The sequence below is a fragment of the Myxine glutinosa genome, chromosome 2, assembly GCF_964187855.1.
Source record: "Myxine glutinosa chromosome 2, kmMyxGlut1.1, whole genome shotgun sequence".
Taxonomy (NCBI): Eukaryota; Metazoa; Chordata; class Myxini; order Myxiniformes; family Myxinidae; genus Myxine; species Myxine glutinosa.
Window position 1 is genome coordinate 63,185,364 of NC_136262.1, and position 23,045 is coordinate 63,208,408.

The 23,045-nt window shown below is 44.7% G+C and overlaps 1 protein-coding gene across 1 annotated transcript in view; it reads right to left on the minus strand.

Moving 5' to 3' along the window:
• PTPRK (protein tyrosine phosphatase receptor type K) overlaps nt 1-23,045 on the minus strand; it is a 455,725-nt gene that overhangs the window by 312,762 nt on the left and 119,918 nt on the right. The window contains exons 7-8 of the mRNA XM_078772597.1: nt 4,913-5,230; nt 158-267 (exon numbers count right to left, since the gene is read on the minus strand). Of these exons, the coding sequence (XP_078628723.1) occupies nt 158-267; nt 4,913-5,230 (428 nt within the window). The remainder of the gene's footprint in view (nt 1-157; nt 268-4,912; nt 5,231-23,045) is intronic.

A 23,045-nucleotide genomic window follows, 5' to 3' on the forward strand; every position in this document is an offset into this window, starting at 1 on the left:
TTTTTTCCAGCTTTGGTCCTCCTCGCGCCACAATGATGCCCATTTTTGGGTCCTCATGCAAAGGGATAACTGCTAACCAGCAGGGAATATATCTCAAGCTCGAAGGTCTTTAAATGAGCATTCCCTGTGTATGGAGACGCGCAATTAAGGCTGGTACCTTGTATTGCGTGAGAATTCCATTCGGCTCCTCTGGTTGAAGCCATTTCAGCAGAATGGTCTCGTCCGTACCCTCCCACATGATGTTTTCCACAGAGATTGGCCCAGGAACTATGAATACAAACAAGAAGATTGTGTCTGGAGGAACAATATTAACAATCAGCAGCACATTCCACATGCAGGCTCCGCGAGAGCAACGGTCCTCGTCATTATTATTTCAGATATTAATATTAAAAGCCTTATTAAAATAAAAAAGGGAACACAAAGCTAAATATGGTTCTCTTCATACAAAAAGGGAGGTCTTGGGTTGCAGAGGAAACCTGAGTCAACCAAGTATAAACAAATTTTTTTTTCCCCTCCAAAACGACCCTCGGGTGCAGATGGTGGAAAATTTATGTTTTACTTTTCAGGCTTGTAGTTTGGCAAAGAAGGAGAGGACAAAGACCTGCAATGGTGTTGCTATGCAGCCGCCATCATGTGAGCCACACGGTCATGCGCAATTGCCTTTTGCATTGCGAATGCACTCACAGGGGTTGGCTTATTCTTCAAAGCAAGCATATTTGTTTGTGGGAGAGATCTTCACAGTGCATTACCATGAAACACCACCAAGTAGGGGCGGTGTGTGATGGTCACATGGATTTTCACAAAGGCGTCTAACACCGATCCTGGACAGGGAGGGCAGTTTGCCATCCTAATGGCTTGAGTAAAAGGACAAAATGATCAAAATAAAACTGGTGAGAAAAATACCGACTAAAGGGCAAGGGACACCGACCGGTACTGAAAGCATAACAACCTTTCCTGGCAAGCACAGAAAGAAGCAAAGGAAGCTGGGGAGTAATGACACCAATAACAACACAAAAGGGTAGTGTGAAATACCAGCATTTTAAAACTTCAGTCCTTCACAATTGTTGATGCTTTAATGGCTTAATCATCAAGACAAAAATAATTGCCATAAAATGCAAGGATTGTGCCTTGGCCTTTCCTCCACATTTTTGACTCCAGATGAAGGGTACATTTTTGGAAATGCTTCAATGGTGTCACCCAATGCATCACCGGTGATATTAGATTGTGTTGATCAATTAAGAGAAATAACAAACCCTCAGCAAAGAGGTGTTGCACGCAACCATTTTAAATAGACGTGCCGATGGTCTCCAATTATAAATGACGCCAAATGATGTTTACCGCAAAACCGTCTGACAGGATGGTGCACAGGTATCACTTACCTTTGAGTTGTCTACGCTGTCTTCAATTCCAGACCTGACCAGACATTGTTTGATTGGTGCAACGCAGGAAGAGCATTGCATCTCAAATGAATGCACCGTCACTCGGATGCACGTTAAACTGGGTGTCCCATCGGCTATCATTAGTTGGTGGATGTTAAAGATCTCACAGTGTTTCACCATGAAGAGGCAAGTTATCTCCGGCACCGTGAATAAGTTCCAAATTTCTGATCTGAACAAACTACTCTGTCTCCTATTTTCGTGTTTGTTTAATCCTTTGGTTGTGTTCAACTATTGCCTCACTCGCCCCGTCAGTTTGCGGCATTTGTACCTGTGACGTGCCACTGGTCTACAAGAGCTCCGTGTGGTTGTTGTTGCTGTTGTTGTTGTTGTGTTTCTTGTTGTGGGTCAATTTTTGAAATGTGCACCAATCGGTGGCTGTTCAAAAATTATGTGACATTATTTTTAGGGAGGCGCATTCCTTGCATGCTGACAGGCTTGATTGAACCTTACTAATATTTTTTGGCGAGAGGGCATCTTGCCTCAGTTTGCTTCCTGGTACTCTTCATGTAATTCGACAATTTTGACTCGGTCCATCTGGTCTCATTTCGAGTCACGCTCACGCATTACCTCAGCCTCTTGGAATTAGTTGGTGACTGGTAAAGCGCATTGAGGGAATTCTGGTTTTTGAAACACACTCCAGCTCTCTATCTCATTGAAAACATGCTGAATAACAAACCCTCAGCAAAGAGGTGTAACTGCTGAGTAACAAATTGTGTTTCAAAAACCAGAACTCCCTCAAAGCGCTTTACCAGTCACCAACTAATTCCAAGAGGCTGAGGTAATGCGTGAGCGTGACTCGAAATGAGACCAGATGGATCGAGTCAAAATTGTCGAATTACATGAAGAGTACCAGGAAGCAAACTGAGGCAAGATGCCCTCTCGCCACAGTGTCTTAACACAGACCACCACCAAAATGGGAATAAAAGTCCAGGGTATTGTGGATCTGCAAATATTTTCATCAACACAAGTTTTGGATATTGTAATTTCAACAGTTAAAAAATGGTGAAAGAGTGGATGATACTAAGAATTAAGGAATTAGATGTTCCAAATTTTAAATAAGAGTGCCTATGAGCTATGACGTTGTGGTCTTGATATTACCCTGTGGCGACAAGGAATCTTCCTTGAATTTGCTCGCTTTAAAGTTTTATGAAATAAGATAAAACAATAAGATTTGGCCCAATTAGAGTTAGAAGCCATCCATATTAAGGAATCCATATTATGAATTCCATTCAAATCCCGATGGCTGGATCGGATAGTCTTTCTGCAACAATAGCACTGACATTAATACAATCATACACTAGAAAGCATGTGAAAATGCAAAGCCCATCCTCGTCCGTTTGTATTCAGTCATCTTCTTCTTCTTATAAATGCTCAAAGTAACGAAAACAGTTTTTTTTTATTTATAAAAAGTGAAAATTGTTGATTTTATGCATCCTTGACCTTGACCTTTGAGCTTTAGATCTAAAAAAAATATTCAGCTTCTAGCTTTTGATTGGTGAACCAATTCTGTGACCCAATATGCAAATTCTTAAAATTTCATGTCAATTACACAAAAATTGACGATTTTATGCAATCTTGACTTTTGATCTTTTCATATAAGAAAAACAAACAATCGATTCCTACCTTTTGATAAGTAAACCAATTCAGTGACCTGATATGCAAATTGTTGAAATTTTAGGTCAATCGGGTGAAAATTGGTGATTTTATGGAACCTTTTGATTCCTTTGTTTTGATTCCTTTTGTTTTATGGAACCTTTGACCTTTTGATCTAACAAAAACAATCAGCTTCTATTTTTCTTATTGGTGAACCAACTCAGTGACCCAATATGCAAATTCTTAAAATTTCAGGTCAGATGGAAAGTGATGATTTTATGTGATGCTGACCTTTGACCTTTTGACCAAATTATTAATTTGCCTTCTCCATATTATCATAATAAAGCTTTGTTGAAAATTTGATGACAAAACTCAAATGGTAAATTGACATTTCATGTCAATTAGATGAAAATGGATGATTTTGTGATGCTGACCTTTGACCTTTTGAGAAAATTATTACTGTGCCTTCTCCAGAGTAAACAAGCGTTACGCCTAGGTCCCCTGTCGGTGAAGTGATGTGAGTTGACAAAGTGGAAGAGGCAGAAAACATGGAAGAGTCGATAATATTTGCGAGTGGGTTGGAGGCACACCCACACACCAGATTAGAAATTAGGAGTTCGTTTATTTTTCAAGATATTCCGCTCACAAGGTTCAGACATATATGGTGGCGGCCATCTTGGATTTTGACGTGGCGACCCAATTTTCAATAGCGTTCTTCCTTATGCCTAGATACAGTCGCGGACCAGATTAGAAGTGAGTAGTTGGTTTATTTTTCAAGATATTCCGCTCACAATGTTCAGACATACAGTATATGGTGGCGGCCATCTTGGATTTTGACGTGGCGACCCCATTTTCAATAGCGTTCTTCCTTATGCCTAGATACACTGACACACCAGATTAGAAGTTAGTAGTTCATTTATTTTTCAGGATATTCCGCTCACAAGGTTCAGACATACATGGCAGCGGCCATCTTGGATTTTGACGTGGCGACCCAATTTTCAATAGCGTTCTTCCTTATGCGTCGATACACCCACACACCAAATTAGAAGTTAGTAGTTCGTTTATTTTTCAAGATATTTCGCTCACAAGGTTCAGACATATATGGTGGTGGCCATCTTGGATTTTGACGTGGCGACCCAATTTTCAATGGTGTCCTTCTTATGCCTAGATACACCCACACACCGGATTAGAAGTTAGTAGTTCATTTATTTTTCAAGATATTCCGCTCACAAGGTTCAGACATACATGGCGGCGGCCATCTTGGATTTTGACGTGGCGACCCAATTTTCAATAGCGTTCTTCCTTATGCCTAGGTACATCCACACACCAGATTAGAAGTTAGTAGTTCGTTTATTTTTCAAGATATTTCGCTCACAAGGTTCAGACATATATATGGTGGCGGCCATCTTGGATTTTGACGGGGCGACCTAATTGTCCCCCGTCGCACAGCGGAAGGAAAGGGGTACTATGGTTTTCCCCTCCGTCCATGAGTGCGTCCGTCCGTGCGTGCGTGCATGCGTGCTTAAGCGAAGGACCGAATTCTAATTTGGTGTGTGGGTGCAACCCACGTCAAAATCCAAGATGGCCGCCGCCATGTATGTCTGAACCTTGTGAGCGGAATATCTTGAAAAATAAGCAAAGTACCAACTTCTAATCTAGTGTGTGGGTGTATCTAGGCATAAGGGAGAACGCTATTGAAAATTGGGTCGCCACATCAAAATCCAAGATGGCCGCCTTGCGTCTTCCACTTTGTCAACTCACATCACTTCACCGACGGGGGACCTAGGCGTAACGCTTGTTTCCAGTGGTATATTATGTAAACAACAACAAATACCATACACCAAAACAACTATTCATTCCAAAGAGGTTGTGACACACACCGTCCTCCTTGGTCTGTGCTGACACAGAGAGGCTCGCTTTCCGTCCCTCTGGAGTGGCAAGCACGGCACGCACACTCAGCTGGTGGAATGGAGGCAATTTTGTGAGAGTGTATCCTTGTAAAGCACGACCAGCATCGCAGCAAATCTCCACCGTGCTATTGGAGCTTGGGTCACTGCCCAATCGGCTGCTGTTGTAGCAGACGGTCACATTATAAGCGTGGCAGCGCGTGACGTTGTACCCCAGGGGATCCCAGCGGAGCCCCAGCTCTCGGGCGCGTGTGGTCAATATCCGGACATTCTGGGGACCATGCCATGGCTCTGCAGACACAAGGATTGTGAGGTTAGTCAATAACTTTGATTTTCTTTTTATCTTTTCCGCCTTTTCTCCTTGAATCACTTTCAATTCAATTCTCTCTGTGATTTCATCCATCTCCCCATATCACTTTTTCAAGTGTATTGACCTCAGGCATGTAATCCCATGCATCAAAACTACCCGCCTGCTCTATTTCATGCAGCATGCATTATAAACAATGTTTAGCCAAATAATTACAGAATGCACCTTGGAGAGGATTGGACCACCTCTGGATGTGATCGAGATGTTGTCGACTAATCAACATTTCTATGAGTCGTTTGATTATTGCACATCTGCAGTCGTTTTCTCATCGTGTTTCCAAAGTATCAGAGATCCAGGTCAGTGGTTCATTCACCTTTTGCACCCAGAGGTCTGCTTGGTGGTAAATGTTCCATGACCGTCCCGGTCACTCAACTCCGGATATGTACTGTATGTGCTCATCTCTCAGCAATGGTGGGATGCCCTGGATCTTGAACAAGATGTTAGGTCCCCCTGTATATATCTTGAGCATTCGACATGGTATGACATCCTGCTTTCTTGCCAAGCTCAGCCTGTGGTATATAAGGCTGCCTTCATTCCTGGATTTCTTACTTGCTCCGCTCATGCAGTCAAAGTGTTGCTATCAATGGAATCCTCTCCTCCTCTCTACCAATGGAGGCTGGAGTTCCCCAAGGTAGTGTTGCTACCCCAGTCTTGTTCCTCATATATACAAATGACCTCTCTGATACAACTGCACATTGTGTTGTACAGAACCCCATCCCTCTGCTAGACAGACAGCAGCTGCATCTCTCTCTGCTGATCTGGAAATGATTAGAATGTCTGACATATGGAACATCTTCCTCAAACCTGGAAAATCTCATAGTCTCACCGTATTGCCCCAGAGTGATTGTCAAACAACCCCTTCTGTCTATACCCTTGGGCATGCACTGAAAGAGGTTCAGTCTCTTTAACTTCGAGGCCTCGCCATCAGGAATGACCTTTCCTGGGCCGACCACATTGCAAAGCTGGCCACCAAGGTCACCTCCAGACTGGACATCCTCTGTCTATCCAAGTCTTCCTTGGAAAATCAAATCTACTCACATTCCACAAGGCCATTGTCCAGAGCTCAACGGAATACTGTTCTCTGATATGGGCTGGCACCTCAGCATCAAATCTGTCTCTCCTGGATTCTGTGAAATCTAAAGCTCTCAAAATTAGTGGAATGTCCAGTGATGAAACCAAAGTATAAATTCTGTTGCTTTCACAATGCAGGAAGGTCGTTTATCTTTATTTTTTACTGCCTCCTCTCAAATATTGCTTTATCTGCTCTCACTGCTCTCCGACCCTCCCTCTACCTATTGAAAGATACACCCGTTCTTCCAGTAACCATCATCTAGTGAAACCTTCAAAATTCCAGGCTGACTTCATACCTCAACTCTTTTCCCACATTCTCCCATTTATGGGACTACGTTCCAGAAGATGTTATGTCTCACTCTTCCTTCCAGGGCTTCAAGCAAGCAGTGCACCACCACACCCCTCGTCTTACTCAATTCTGTGCCGTAATCTTTATTACCCCCATTAACCTTTCGTTACCAGACCACCTTACTTGCTCGTTTCAGTTTGCCCACCTCCTCCCTTTCTTCTTATCCTATTTATATATCTAGATGTTTGTCCCACTGCCAGATCGACCGTGCGCTTCCATGAGCCTCACTTCTGTTAAACAATGTTTTCCCAGTTTGTGATTGCAGATAGACCTGAAAGATTTTGATCGGTGTAGCCAGCTCAAACAGGTTCATGTTATCATCGCCCTGTGAAATTACTTTGATTGTTCTGGTTACTCATATTTGAATGTGAGCAACATGCACCATCGCATCTATTCATAAACATGTTGTGATTTTCAACCATTCCACAATAAAGGAGTGGATTCTGCATGATTATACCATATATAGACATTTACATAATGGTGTATTGTATTGAATACGGCACCATACTGCTGATTCCATTTCAGTAGAGAAGTCCAAACAATACATGAAGAAGAACTCCCTTCAAATCATAGGCAGGTTCACATTTGCCCAAAATCAAATGCTTGTGATGCCAGCCATGCTTGCCGTCTACATTCACTCAATTTTTCATTCGATAAGTTTGCAAATGCATTTTTTGAGAACAATGGTTAAAATCAATCTGGATTGATCATTACAAGCTCTCCATTCATCAGGTATCATGGGTCTACTGCGGCATGTTCTTTTGCACACAGAATCAAGCCTCATGGAAAGGCGAGAACACTGAACGGATAAGCACGCAACAGAACAAATGGGAGCAACAGAGAGAGAGGGACGCAACGACAACAGCAGGATTGAAGGGCAAAATACAAGGAGAAATGGACAAATAATGGGTGTGGGGTTTGAAGAGAAGGTGGAAGAAGTTCTTTACACAGGTGGGGAAAAGGGAATAGAATGAGTGGAGGTGAGCAGTGATTATGGATTTTTGGAATTTCACCAGAAGGGGGTTGATGGTGGACCACGAGCGCCCTGCAGAAACCTGGGCAATGAGAGGGAGGGGGAACAAAGCATGGAAGGAGCAGAGGGTGCAGGACCAAGAATGAGATGGTAGAAGACAGAGAGACCACCGATCTGTCTGCGTTGGGAAAGTAATAGACTCATAGAATCAGGAATATCATGGGAGATTCCAATAATCTGGAAGGCCTTGGTTTCCACGGCGTCAAGCTGAGCAAGGTGTAAGGCAGGAGCATCAGCTCAGAGAAGAGAGCTGTACTCCATCAAGCTGCGGATGTAGAACTTGTAAGTGGATAGGCGTTAAGGTGTGCCAAAGAAGGACTTTGTACAACACAGGATGCCCAGTCAACGCTGCCATTGGAGGCCAACTTTAAATTGTTGTTTGCCTAATAAAGACCATGGCTGATTGTGAGACCCAGAAGTTTGAATGACTGCTCTTCCTCAAGAGGATTGTTAAGAAAGTAGATAGGAGGGTTTGCCCTACGGTTCTTTCTGAGAGAGAGAGAGAGTGAGAGTGAGCTTTGTCAGAATTGAAAGACATATTCCAAGTGATTGACCAGTTTGTGATTTCTTTTTTTCAAAATCTGAAGAGAAGAAGAGGCTGCAGCCTGACTGAAGAATGAAGGATGTCACAGCAGAAGGAGTCATCAACAAATAGATAAAGGGGATTTTCCAGAGAGTCAGAGAGATCGTTGATGAAGATTAGGAATAGGACGGCCCAGAACACTGCCTTGGGGGACTCCAGCCTTAACAAGGAAAGGAGAAGAAATTATTCCATTTTGAGCCATACGTTGGGAGTAGAGGAAATCAGTAACCAAAATGTGGAGTAGGCCTTGGATGCCATAGGCAGAGAGTTTGGAGAGCAGGGCGGGATCTGAGACTGCATCAAAAGCTCGAGATATGTCATGAGAGATGGCCCTAATCTCATGTATGACAATGAGGGCCCTCCATGCATTGTTTGGTGAGATTAAACAACATGTCCGAGGTAGAGTGACCTGATCTGAATCCAAATTGGTGATCTGATATGAGGCTATTGGAGAAAAGAAAGGATTTCATATCAACTGCGATGATGGATTCCATAACTGTTCAAAAGATTGGAAGTAAGGTAATACGAATAGGTCTGTAGTTAAAGTGACTGGTTTTTGCATTGTTACCTCTGCCACTGAAGGTGGACAGATGTTATGTTTTCTGTCTGTCTGTCTGTCTATCTGTCTCAAAAGCAGGATATCTCAAAAGCTTATGGAAGGATTTGGAGAAACTTGGGGGACATGTTGGGCATGTAGCAAGAACGAATTTATTTGATTTTGGTGAACATCCTGATTCAGATCTGGCCTATCAGTAAGATACAAAATTTAAACTGTTCAGCTTGGCAGAGGTATGCTCTCTGCCGAATGCTGATCTAGTTCATGATTTCCAATCATGAACTTTTCCAAACATATGGCAGATGACATAGGGCAAATGATAGGGTGAAAAGAGCAGAAAGAGGAAGTGCTTGAGCAGCAGAGCAGGTTTTTTATGACATGTGAGCTGATGCTGTCCGGTCCAGTTGCAGAATCAGTCAAGGGTTGAAATAACCTTCTCACACTTCTCAGGTGCAAAAGACAGAGACCACAAGAAGTTGGGTGTGACTGGGTGGGGTTGGTACCAAGAGTCAGGGGTTGGGGCACAAGATTTGGAAGCAAACTCAGAATTGGCCTCCTCACGCGCGGAGTCGGTTGCGGTGCCATTTGAAGAGAGGGCAGGAGTGGAAGAGGAGCATAATCCAGAGACAGACTTATCTAGGTGCCACTAGGGGTGCCACCAGGTTAAAGAGGAGGGAAACAAGTTTCAAAGGTCAATTTTGAGGTTAGACAGATGTTCTTTTTGTGTCTCTCCTAAGAGGGGACACACAGTTGCTGCAAGCTTTGTGTAATGAGCTGACATTGCCTTCTGCCGGTTTTTTCCCAGGAGGAGAAGGCATGTTATTTCGGAGCAACTGCCGCATCACAGGATTCAGCTTACCATGAGGTGCGTGGGGAGGTGTGGAATAATAGGATAACTGAATATGAGATGTGTTGAAACGGTGTATAAGAGAGCAGGTTTCTGTGGAAGAATTCCAAGGCTGAAATAATATCAGGGATGGCAAATATGGGAGATGAGTCCTGAAGTGAGATGGTTGCTTGCAGTCTCTGCCAGTCTGCTTGAGTGAACTACCAGACTCACCAGTGCTGAGGCAGCTCTCTGTGAATTCCCAAGAAGATGTTGACTCTCACAAGTTCTCGGTTATGAAAGCAGGATGGTCAATCCCACACTTGCCACATACATTTTCGAATACATTGAGGATGCAAAAGCCCAAAAGCTTTGTATTTGATCAAGTACATGGAATAGGCAGCTTATAGACAGCTGATGGGCAACACGCTCCGTATTGCAGTACCCACTGCTGGAATAGGAAGCGGGACAAAACGTTTAAGAAGACAGGCCACTACGACGGAGCTGTGCTGCTGCCATAAGTATTAGGTTTTGCATAATTGATCAAAACTGTCACATTTTGGAATGATTCTCCTATGGTGCAAACATTTCATTTTAATATCCTCTTTTGCTCTCTCTTTACTCCCACACTAATTATCTGTCTTGTAAATTAAGTCTGGGATTCAGGCTTCAGCCACAACATGGTGCCATCTCTCCGTTTCAAACTCATCTCCGTGCTCACCTTTTCTCAATTCACCGTCTCTGGTGTTCATTGATCACGAGAGAAATGTGAAAGCGTCTTGGTGTTGTTTGCTTTGCAAGGACATTTTGCTTTGTGACACTCTTCATTTCGTTCTGTCTCAATTTCATTCAACCGAAAACACGAGTCACACAGATCGTAGCAATCTCATGAAGTGGTAAGCATGGTATTTATATATTCCTGCAAAAATGCCCACATTACAACAGGACTGTAGAGCACAAGCACTGAATGCAGAAGAGAATAATAAGTCAAAACTAAATCTCAGTAGCAAATTCAGTTAAGGGACACTGAAGAATTTTTGAAGCAGCAGCCTCTCTCTCCAAAGTTGTTCTTGCAGAGGTTTCTCTCCAAAGCAACTGAACTCTGGTTTTTTTTTTTCTTCATCTGCGAGAGGCTTTTATGTAATGCTTGAAAAGTCCCATCGAGGAAGCCCTCGATAATATGGATAAGTAGTGCTACGGCTTTAGAAAAGCTCTAAAACATGCCACATACAGTCACGTAAAAAAGTAAGTACACCCCATGTAAAGTTTTGACTTTTCAACATATTTCAACATACAGCTATTTGATCTTCATTTCAACAATATTGTTAGATAAAGGTGATATAATATAACAAATATCATGAAACATTTACATTTTGTACTCCATTGTATAATTTAAATAAACATAAATGCAAATTTCGCATGTGGAAAAAGTAAGTACACCCCTACATTTATCACTACTTCAAATACCTAAAATTAGAATCAGGTGCACCTGCTCAGGTGCAAATGATTAGAACATCGTTAGAGAGGATCTTGGAGGAACCTGTCTTATTTAAACCTCAGACATTTAGTTTGGTTTGCTCTTTGTTGTTGAAGTGTGCGGCGTCACTATGCCTCGATCAAAAGAGCTCTCTGAGGCCTTCAGGAAGAAGGTTATGGATGCCTACGAGTATGGGAAGGGATTTAAAAAGATCTCCAAACAATTTGAAATCAATCATTCGACTGTCCGGAAGATCATCTACAAGTGGAGAAGATTCCAAACAACTGCCAACTTGTTCAGGCCAGGCCGCCCCAGCAAGTTCAGCCCGAGAGCAGACCGCAAGATGCTGAAAGAAGTCTCTAAGAATCCCAGAATGTCATCACGGGACCTACAGGTAGCTCTTGCCACTGTTGATGTCAAAGTGCACGAGTCTACCATTAGAAAGAGGCTGCACAAATTTGATCTACATGGGAGGTGTGCCAGGAGGAAACTTTGCTGTCCAGAAAGAACATCAAGGCAAGACTAAAGTTTGCCAATGAACACCGAGGCAAAGACCAGCCCTTCTGGAACAATGTGCTCTGGACAGATGAGTCAAAGGTAGAGCTATTTGGCCACAGTACCAGAAGACATGTTTGGCGAAAACCAAAGACAGCATTTGACCACAAGAACCTGATACCAACTGTAAAGCATGGTGGTGGAAATATTCTGGGTTGGGGCAGCTTTGCTGCATCAAGGCTGGGACAGCTTTGCTGCATCAGGGCCTGGGCAGCTCACCATCATAGAATCCACTATGAATTCTTCATTGTACCAGAGGGTGCTTGAGGATAATGTGAGGCCATCTGTCGGAGAGTTGAAGCTCAACCGAAGGTAGACCTTGCAACATGACAATGACCCTAAACATACCAGTAAATCCACCAAGGAATGGCTGAAAAGAAAGAAATGGAGGGTTCTGGAATGGGCAAGTCAAAGCCCAGATCTAAACCCCATCGAGATGTTGTGGGGGGACTTGAAACGAGATGTGCATGCAAGAAACCCCTCAAACATCGCACAGCTGAAAGAATTCTGCATGGAGGAGTGGGCAAAAATTTCTCCCAGTCGATGTCAGAGACTGGTAGACAGTTATAAGAAACGCCGACTTGAGGTCGTTTCTGCCAAAAGGGGCAATACCACCTATTAGAGCCAAGGGTGTACTTACTTTTTCCACATGCAAAATTTGCATTTATGTTTATTTAAATTATACAATGGACTACAAAATGTAAATGTTTCATGATATTTGTTATATTATATCACCTTTGTCTGTCAATATTGTTGAAATGAAGATCAAATACCTGTATGTTGAAATATGTTGAAAAAGTCAAAACTTTACATGGAGTGTACTTACTTTTTCACGTGACTGTATGTGTTACTTGTCCGAATACATCTGACTGAGGCCTCCGCAAACTTAATCTTTTTCTCAGAGATGTAATTTTTGACCTCTGCATTGTTGAGGGGAACGAATTTTCTGACAATTTGTCGGAATATGTAACCTTACTGGGCATTTTTGTGCTGGTTCACAGGCCAGGATCCTGAAATAAGCAACCGTGGTGCACTTATCTACAATAGAAATAACAGTTTGGATGTTTTGGTAAAGTGGGATGCCAGTGTCATGGCCTCGGCGCCTTCCATGAAATAGCTGTCTCAATCACAGCCTTTGGGCCTTTTCATACAATTCAATGTCTGCGGTAGCAAGGGTCGAAGATTTTGCATTGTGGTCGAGGAAGGGGTGCTTTGGATGAGTCTGTTGTTCCACTATATTGGCGTCTGCAAGGGGAAAGGCACTTTATTAAAATGTGTCAGGAGAAGCAAAATCTTGGGAAGCGAATTGCGAGCAGTCGATGACAAAATCGTGGCAGAGCATACTGGATGGACCGCCGAAGAACTTGGGAGACAGGGAAAGCGGGCACACAAAGAAATGCAATTTAAACGTTTTCATTTTATGACATAAAAAGGGGGTTGTGTGCGGCACAAGCTTCGGCGACATCAGCAAAAATCAAAGGCAACAAGAGGCCTGAATATCCCAGGCACGTATCGTGCTGTCTCTGATTTATGCTACACTCATCATACCTAATCAAAGCTCATTGGGATTAATAATTAATCTCTGGAATATTAAATCAACATGAAGCAAAATCTTGCTTTGAAGTGCTCATCTTGAATAAACCTCTATTAATTTTGTGGCAAAAATTGACAGTTTTTATTCACTGTTTTTAGTTGGAATAGCGATAACCTGGTGTGGAACGTGATAAAAATGGTGTCTTTTGTGCGCAAGTCATGTCGCTGTAATGATACAGATGAACATCCTGTAAAAAAGATGTCTTGTGCTTATGATCATTTGCACAATGGGACATAATTGTAAGTACTGTTATGGTTCTGCGAACCATCACCCCACGGCAATGACACACAACATATAGGTTCCGGAATTAGTTGCATCATATGTAGATGTCTTTAGATAGCCCCATCCCTGGTCTAATGGGAAACGGGAGATATGCGTTTGCAAGGGCTAAAAAGAATTCTTCTTCTCCCGATCCTCCTCCTATTCTCCACTCGATGTTCTTCTTCTTCCTCCTACCTATCCTCATCCACAACCACCCCCGTAAGCCTGGTGTGGGCTTAACGGTTAAGGTTGCTGGCTTAAGATCTTAGGGTCCTGACTTCAAGCCCTTGTCATGCAATTGAATTAACACCAGGTGGGTTGACTCAGCCTGAAGTTGGAAAAATGAATACCAGCTGACTGGTAATGGGGGGCATTGCATCAGCGTGCAGCCGTGCCCCCCCTCTCCCCCAGAAAATTGATGCAGTAAAGCAGCCACTGGCTGCATATGAACCACTGGTTACCATTGCACAAGTAGACACCGTATTTAATTCAGTTTCTCTCCTTTCCAGACAGTTAGACACAGATTCAATTCGGTAATTTTGCTTTTCCAGAAACATTTAAGATGCCAGCAATCCTCAACCACAACGTACATTTATAACTCTTAGTTCCTCCTGTAGCCTGTATTTTTCACAACACTCACCACATTTATGATACACCAGCACCTTAAGCGACCCACATAACCACAAGGGACAAGGAGAAGGAACCCTCTGTTTGAACTCGCTTTGGCGGGAACACTGGCTTGGCAGGAAAACCCATTGAGTCTGGCGCGGCGGATGAGCCACAGCCAAGTCCACCTGCACCACATCGCCAACATCGACAAAAGAGGAGGTCGGCGCATCCAAAAGCGCACCAATCAGGGTGTTCTGTGTGGGATCAGAGGTGAACATCTGAACTCTTATCCCACCAGACTCCGCCCTGCTTAAGCAAGGATATAAGGTGGAATCGAAGCACTGTTCGCTGCCTCCTGACGGAACCAGAGATCTACTACCATCAAGACAAAGTACATGCCAGCCAAAGAGTGATAACTGTTGCACTGAGCAGGGACACATTGCACGGAGGTCGAAACTGTGCAACGTGCAGAGCACTGTTGAGGGGGTCCGAGGTCTGAGGTGCAAGTTGGCAGGCCAAGCAGAGGTCTCTGACGAAGGATGAGGCTGCATACTGACGTACACATTCCTTTCTCTTGCTGTCCCCTAAACTCTACCTCATCTCTCAGTCATCAGTGTAATTCTGATGAGCCTATGTGATCTGTGTAAATAATTAAGTGAGACAGTAAGAAGAGGGGGTTAGGGGCATTAAGCTTTTTGGGGTGATTGAGTTTATTAATTGTTTCCTTTGCGGGAGTAATGCCTTCGATCGTGTCCGTCCGTGTGTGTGTTCGTGTGTTTGTGAACAAGATATCTGGAAAAGTTCTGAACGGATTTTGATGAAAGTTGGTGGGATGATTGCCCTTGGCATAAGGAAGAATTGATTAGTTTTTGGTTAAGCTCAGGATATTATTCTGGATCCAGGAATTTTCTGAAGGATTTTTTACCATTGGAAGACAGGGCTCAGCAGCGGCCACTCACGGCGGGAGTATGCGCTCTACTGAGTGGTGTTCTAGTTGTAAATGTGTTGCTCTTTGTTTATGCTTTGTAAATATGTCTTGGAACTTTGGTAAACAGTTGTGTTCAACCTGCCCATTTTGGCTCTTTCATATTGACTCGGCTAAGGTGCAATTGTGGTAGTTTGGAACGTTCTTCCCCAACTAATTCGGTTCACAACATTAGCCAGTATGTACTCAGCAGTTCACTCAGATGCACCTGATTAAATAAGACAAGATGAGTACATATTGAGGGCACATCCCCGGTTAGGTAGGCCACGTCGCCCCCAGGAAAATGCTGTCAGACAGAGGGAGAATTGGTTGTCTAATTGGTGTTCATGGTTGATTAGCAACCTGCCGGACTGCGGAGTTATCCACAACCAGTGGCCTCAGGACCGGTAGTTCGGGAGGAGTTCGAGAAGTCCCCTCGTGGTGAAATCCGAGACCCGCATCCATAACAGTATTATATGAAGGAATAGCAGGTACCTGGTATTGACCAGTGCTGTTATAATCCTGTCGGCATTTTGAATAAATCCATTTTTTTAAATCTATTTTTTAAATCTTTTTTTATTTTATTTTATTTTTGGTGGGGGCAGAAAACACTTCCCTACACCCACTAAGGGATGCGGACAAGGATCATTTAATATTATCTTTCACATAACTACAAAGGCGAGCGATTTAAAATGTATATCCCAAAAAATCCAACTCTTTCTTTCAAAATTAAAAAAAAAAATTTGGCCTAAAACACTCCACGCTGAACCTCAGAAAGTTTGACAAAGATCCGTTTGGTCATCTCTGCCAAAAATGGCGACACAGGCAGACAAACATCTCTCTTATCGTATAAATAGAGGATAGTAGACGATGCACTATGCTCTTATGTTTAAACAGTGGCCTAGGGCCCAGGGAAGAGCTTGTAAATGTGTCACAAGTCTGACATGGGTATTAAAGCAAATGTCAGTGTATTTTCACATCAATTACAAGGGTATTGTGACACAACTGACAAAGCAACGCGGTATACGGGATGTGAAACCGGGATTCCAGCATCACGAGGCACATGCTCAGATGCGAACACTGTCCAGGGTAACCCAAATACACTTCCAAAAGCTTATCACTCTTATTTTGGCTGAAGATGTTGGGTGGTTGATATCTGGAAAACCCTACCAGCAGAAATCCGAGCCAGTTCTGTCCTAGCCGGAGCATATGCAGGATTATCAGCAGAAATCCTTCTCTAGGGGCTCATCGACCCTTTATCACCCACAAAGAAATTCGTTGTCAGACCTTAGCCGGGAAGGCAATTTTGTTTGATTCATGAATACTTTAATAGAAATTGGTAAAAGATGATCGTTTGAAGTGATACTTAGCACGTTCTTAAATCACAGTGTGTGAAGATAACATGAAAGTTAAACCTTCACAATTTATTCAGTGGACGTAGAATAGCTAAGCAATTTCATTTTCCTCTACTTAGAAGGTTTCATAAATGAATAAAATTACATTTTCTTTGCCAATATATGAAATTTAGATAAAGCTCTTGGAAGTGAAAATGTTGTTATGTCATTATTTGTAATCAGTTTGCGAAATTTTTTTTTTAACGAAGAAGTGAGTGTGACCGGGAGTCGGGGGTGGGGGGGGGGGGGGAGCTGCGGTGGTGGCACCGGATGTATAACAGGTCATTCTTGAATTCAACCTTTACATTAATTAATGATTACAGTTCATTAATATGGTAATTAATGTACAATGAAAGAGATGACACAAAAATAAGTCGTTCAGATATCAAGATGATCCTTCAGTGTCATATGATTGCAGAAAGAACAGCTGGCCCTATTGTTCTCTCTTAAGAACACAATGGTCGTTTGAGTCAGATTGGGCATTTCATCCAATCTGACTTCAGTCCGAAACCCATTGCAGGTGTGCATTTATCCATTCACTCCATCATGGAAAGGATCTCATGAGAAAAATCATCCACCTGGGACTGGTGTTCTCATGTTCAGATCCTCCCTCCACCCCACCCCTCCCCTATCCCCTACACGCGCACGCGCACACGCACACACACACACACACACACACACACACACACACACACACACACACACACACACACACACACACAGTCAGTCAGTAGTTTGCATAAGCAGCTCCTTTTCCTTTCCCATGTGACATAACCCCTGTGTCACTTCCACATGACGGGCCTTTTTGCTGTTGAGCAACTGTGCCTTATTGGCAGACAATGTGACTTGAGTTCAAAGTTTCAAGGCATCTCCACAAAGGCCTTTAAGAATCTGGCAATAAAGTACTGAATTGAAGGTTTGGGCACACCAGGACCCTGGACAAAAGCAAGAGAGCCCAGTGGAAAAAGAGCGAGACAGAACTTTGATGAACCTAGTGTCACACATGTGTCGATGTCGAAAACTGAATGTGAAAAAATTTACAGGATAACAATTCCCTCAATTCAGCGACACAATTTTGGAGGCACAATGAGCTCTTTTTTATACACAAGAAGATGGAAGCAGGGTGCATTATTCCAGAAAAATACAGACATGTTATTTTTTTAAAGTCAAGGAATACAGAAAAGCTGGGCAGAAGTGGGTGGAAGATGAATGTCGAGACATTCAGGAAGAGGAGAACAGGCAGACAAGCGACTAATGGAATACCACTGCGAATTTGATAAGAAAAAGTTTCACAGGAAGGCAAGGTGAATGGGAATAGAAAACATCATGTAAGGGATGGGGACAAAATAAGATGGCAATGGGAAAAAGCTTAAAGCAGTGGATGAAAAATCAGGGACGAATTACTTCAATGGAACAATTCCACAAATGAGACAAAACAAGCATTCTGAGTATTGCGCTGCAATACATGTCCCCTGCCGGCAGTCTGTCGTCCGGAAAACTGTGTGAATTATATAATTACCAACTCACGGTCTGAGGTAACTCGGCTAAAAATTATCAGATTTGCACCAAATAAAGTTCATGAATGGTTGCACAGACCCCTACCTCTCACTAAAAGGGGAAAAAGATTGTAAATTGGAGTTAAAACAAGGAATATTAACAGCTTTGACTTACCGCACTCCAATAGTCCGGAAAACTGTTGGGGAAATTCCCAAAGTTCAAAGTGCCATAACTTTGTCAAAAATGATCGAAACGTCGTGAAGTTCGAACTTGATCTGTAACTTATCATGAGGAAACCATGTACCAAGTTTGAAATCATTAGCATGAAGAGTTTCGAAAAAAAAGTCCGGAGAACTGTTCTTTGCGTGACGGACTGACAGACTGACGGACTGACAGACTGACGGGCTGACGGACTGACGGACTGACAGATGGACAGACGGACAGACGGAGGGACGGAGGGACGGCGTGCAAACCTATAGTCCCCTCCAGTGTACACCGGTAGGGGACTAATAAGAGGGAAATGGGGGATGGAAGTGTGGACTTGAGCAGAAAGCTTTCGCTTATGGACAATGGGAAGGGCTGGATTAACAAAGAGGCCTGTAGTTACAAAGGGACAATGGGCTGAAAGGACAGGAAGCAGAGGCAATGGCAGAGTTCATTGGAACCATCATGATAATAAAATACCTCAAAAATGAATGGAGAGTTTCACAAAACTTAAAGGAATTCAAAGCAAGAGCTCACAATGTCATCAGGAAAGCAATGAAACCTTGAAACGAAGAGGGCCACCCACCATTTCAAAATATTACCATGACTACAAGTCCGGGCATAATGTTTTAAAACAAGTGTTGAGGCTCATGGAAGAGCATAACAACAAAAGGCAAAGGGAGGGTCGTCGACTCTACAACCTCAACGCAGTAGCTAAGAAGACACATGAAGATAGATTCTGCTCGAAATGGATTATTGCTTATGGTGAGGAACAGGTACTGCAGAGACTGCATATATCCCAGAGACTGACTATAGAAAATAATTAGGAAATATGCCAGGCAATCCTTATAGAGGGATAAAATGAAAGTGTGGGACTGTTCTACATTCAAAGACATGTTCCAGGTAGATGATCAGTTTGCTTAGTTTCTCTACATCAGTAAAGAATGATAATACAGCATCTTTCCTTGTTTATGGAATGGTGAGGAATGGTCACGCATAAGGTGGAGTCATCTACAAAATGTTGTTTACAGTAATTAAGAGAGGTCATTGACGTAGACCAAGAACAGGATTGGCCCAATAATGCTACCTTGAGGGATGCAGTCTCTAGAGGAAGAGTATGGGACAAAAAGCCCAACCATAGCAACGTATACTGTTTGCAAGCATCGAGGAGATCTAACACCTAGTCTAGGAAAGGACTCTGAACACCATTAGCTGAAAGCTTGGAAAGCAGGGCAGGGTGCCAAACTAAATGAAATACACTGGAGAGGTCCAGCAAGGTGGCTCCAACCTCTTCCTTGAGATTGAAGGTATCCATTTCTTGTTGACAAAGTGGAAGCATGGGATGACTAATCATGGGATATCAGACAGTAAGAGATGAGATGAGACTCGATGTCTGCTGAAATTATCAATTCCATTATTATGTCTCCGCCGACGAGGTCGCCGGAGGCATTGTGTTTTCAGGTTGGTAACTTATGTCTGGCTCTCCGTCCGTCCGTGATAGGTTTTCGTTCCCGCGATAACTGGAGAACGGCTGAAGGGGGTTTAATCAAACTTTGTGCAGGTATGTATAATGAGGTAACGATGAACTGATTAGATTTTGGGGTCACTAGGTCAAAGGTCAGAGGTCCCGTTAAATAAAAATCCGGTTACTGTGATAACTTGTGAACCAGTGATGGGATTTTGACCAAACTTGGTAAAAGTGTATATTATGATGCAAAGATGAACTTGTGGTGGACACGAAAGCCCACTGGCGTGGTGACATCAGTCCGCGCACCGTGGGCGGCGGCCACGCCCGAGGGGTAGGCGTGGCCTCAGGATATACACCGGGCGCGCAGCCCGGAGCAGGCCAGTGCTACAGTGACCTCTTTGAATAAAGAACATTAAACTTACCGCGTTGTCCGCTTCCTACTTGGTAGCAAGTCGCGCGCGTAGCACCACGTGCTTCATTGGTGACCTCCGACATTCGAGTCAGCCGTCGCTGACCACCCGAAACCGCCACAACAATGGCTACCAACGCGGTCTCCATCAAGCTCCCCGAATTCTGGGAGTCACAAGCGGAAGTTTGGTTCCTGCAGGCGGAAGCCCAGTTCCGACTTCGAGGCATCACTGTGGACGAGACCATGTACTGCCACGTGGTCGCCGCCCTCGGGCCCGGCACGGCCACCCGCGTCGTATCGGTCCTAAGGGATCCACCTGCCGACGGCAAGTACGAGGTGGTCAAGCGTCTCCTCCTCGCCACGTTTGGCCTTACGGTGGACGCACGGGCCGATCGCCTCTTGGACTTCCCCGAGATCGGGGACACGCGACCGTCGGTCCGTATGGACCACATGCTGGCGCTCATGGGCGACGAAACCCCGAACGCTCTATTCCGGGCGTTATTTCGACGCCAGCTGCCAGCACGAGTCCGCCTCGCTTTGGCTGGTTCCGCGTCAACGGAACCCCGTGCGCTCGCTGCCGAGGCCGACAAATACTACGCGGCTTTGGACATGCAGGCGAGTCTTGGCGCGGTTGCCGCTCCCGAGGCTCCCGAGGTTTTCCCAGATGCACCGCACCTCGTGTCCGCCGCCACGCCCCGCCCACCACCACCGCCGCCGCGAAGAAAACCGCGGCCTCCGACGCCGCAGCTACCCGCCTGGTGTTTCTTCCACGCCAAGTTCGGCCACGAGGCTCGGCAGTGTCGCCCGCCGTGCTCATTCGGCAGGTCGGGAAACGGGCGAGCCGGCGCTCGGTGGCAACGGTGAGTGTCGGCAATTCAAACAGCCTTCTGTACATAACGGACACCTTGTCCGGGCGCCGTTACCTGTGCGACATGGGGGCGCAGGTGAGTGTCGTTCCTGCCGGTATGTCCGACAAGCACACCGCGGGCCGAGGTCCCGCGCTGCTTGCGGCCAATGGTACGTCTCTACGCACGTACGGAAAACGCTGTCTCTCTCTGCGGTTCGGAGGGCAGGTTTTCCGTTGGTCGTTCGTTACAGCCGACGTGCCCATGGCACTGCTCGGTGCGGACTTCTTATGTGCTAATGGATTACTGGTCGATGTAAAGCGCAGAAGGCTTGTCCAGGCTGAGACGTTCAGCTGGCTCGCGTGCGCGCTGCCCGCCTCGTTGAGCAGCTCACAGAGCGGCTCACCGAGCGGCTCGCCGAGCGGCTTGCTGAGCGGTTCCGTTCCGGCCAGGTTCATCTGTACGCTTCCGGCAGCGGACGAATTCGCCCGCCTCCTCGCGGGTTTCCCGGCCCTCACGCGGCCCACCTTCTCGGTGGGGACCGTCAAGCACGGGGTGGAACATCACATCCCCACTGCCGGGCCACTGGTCTACGCCCGGGCACGCCGCCTCGAGCCGACGAAGCTCGCCGTAGCTAAAGCGGAGTTCGCTACGCTGGAGCGGCTCGGCATCGTGCGGCGCTCCGAGAGCGCGTGGGCGTCCCCGCTCCACATCGTGCCCAAGCCCGGCGGGGGATGGCGACCGTGCGGGGACTACCGGCGCCTCAACGACGCCACCACCCCCAACAACTGTCAGCCATTAGGGTTTAAACCCCATGACTCAATTGAGTATAACATCTGAAATTATATATCGTGCTTCAGAGGCGAGTGGACAAAAAGTGGTTTCGAGGCTCAACGTGCAGGGTGGATCCTTAGCCTAGTAAATTAGTCCTTGAATGAATGTGCCAAACAGTAGATAAAATGCTCTCGACCCACGTACAGGAAAAGATGTCATCCAAACGCCTCCTTCACAAAGGGAATAATTAATTATATATCTTCGTAGTGTTTAGTATGTCTCCTAAACCAAGGACGTATCCAATCTTCATCTACCATTTAGCCTAGTGTATAAGAATATTTACTTCGGCCTGCGCTCGGGTCTGATATGTTTAGATAGATAGCCAAAAAAAGCGTAGCCTATCATTATGCTTACATCTTGTTGTCTAAATTTGACCTTCTATAGGACGGGACAATGGGAGGTGTTGTCCTTATTGCCCAGTAGTGCTATGTCTTTAGCGCAGATTCTTGTCTAATATTTTGCTATAAATGAAATGCCTTTCCACTTATTTTTCAGCGAGTGTCTTGAGGAATTGTCCGCTGCGTGTAGGCGGTACATTCTCGAGCCTCGCTCCACACGTGTGTATATAATCGATTTTATTAAACATTGTTGTTCTTCTTCCTCTGATTCTTCTTCTTCTTCCTTCCCTTGAGGTCTTCGATCTCGACAATTTTGGTGTCAGAAGTGGGATACATCCAAGTGTGCAGACGAGGTGGATCCTCACGTTCCAGGTCGGGAGGGAGGCCTGCCGGCATCTAATTTGGTGGGTACGCATTTTTGCACCTCAAAATTGAAGCCTCCCGCCTTGCTTGGACGTGTGGACCTCTGTCGGCTGTACAACTTGGCTTGCATTCCGAACCAAATTTAGTTTAAACCAGAGCAGCAGTGGGTAATGAATCGATTATACAGGGCGCCCGGGATAAGGAGGTAAGCTTCCTGCGTGGGAAGCAGGTAGACCCATATGTGGGTGATAGATAATAGGTATTAAGTTACTCCGGCGTGAGAACTGCGTTTAAGGTTAGGAATCGGGGGGCGACCCGATCTTAGGACTACCAGGAGGGACTAGCCCAAGAAAGGTAGAATAATGAGTATTTTAAGTTAAGCTACGCACTGGATGTGTTAGAGTTCACAGGTAAGTAGGATTGAAGTGTGCATGAGTGTGCATGAATTTATACTGTATTGTATGGAGAATGAAAGGTCAGTCACATGGTATTTGTGTATAAGGGAATGA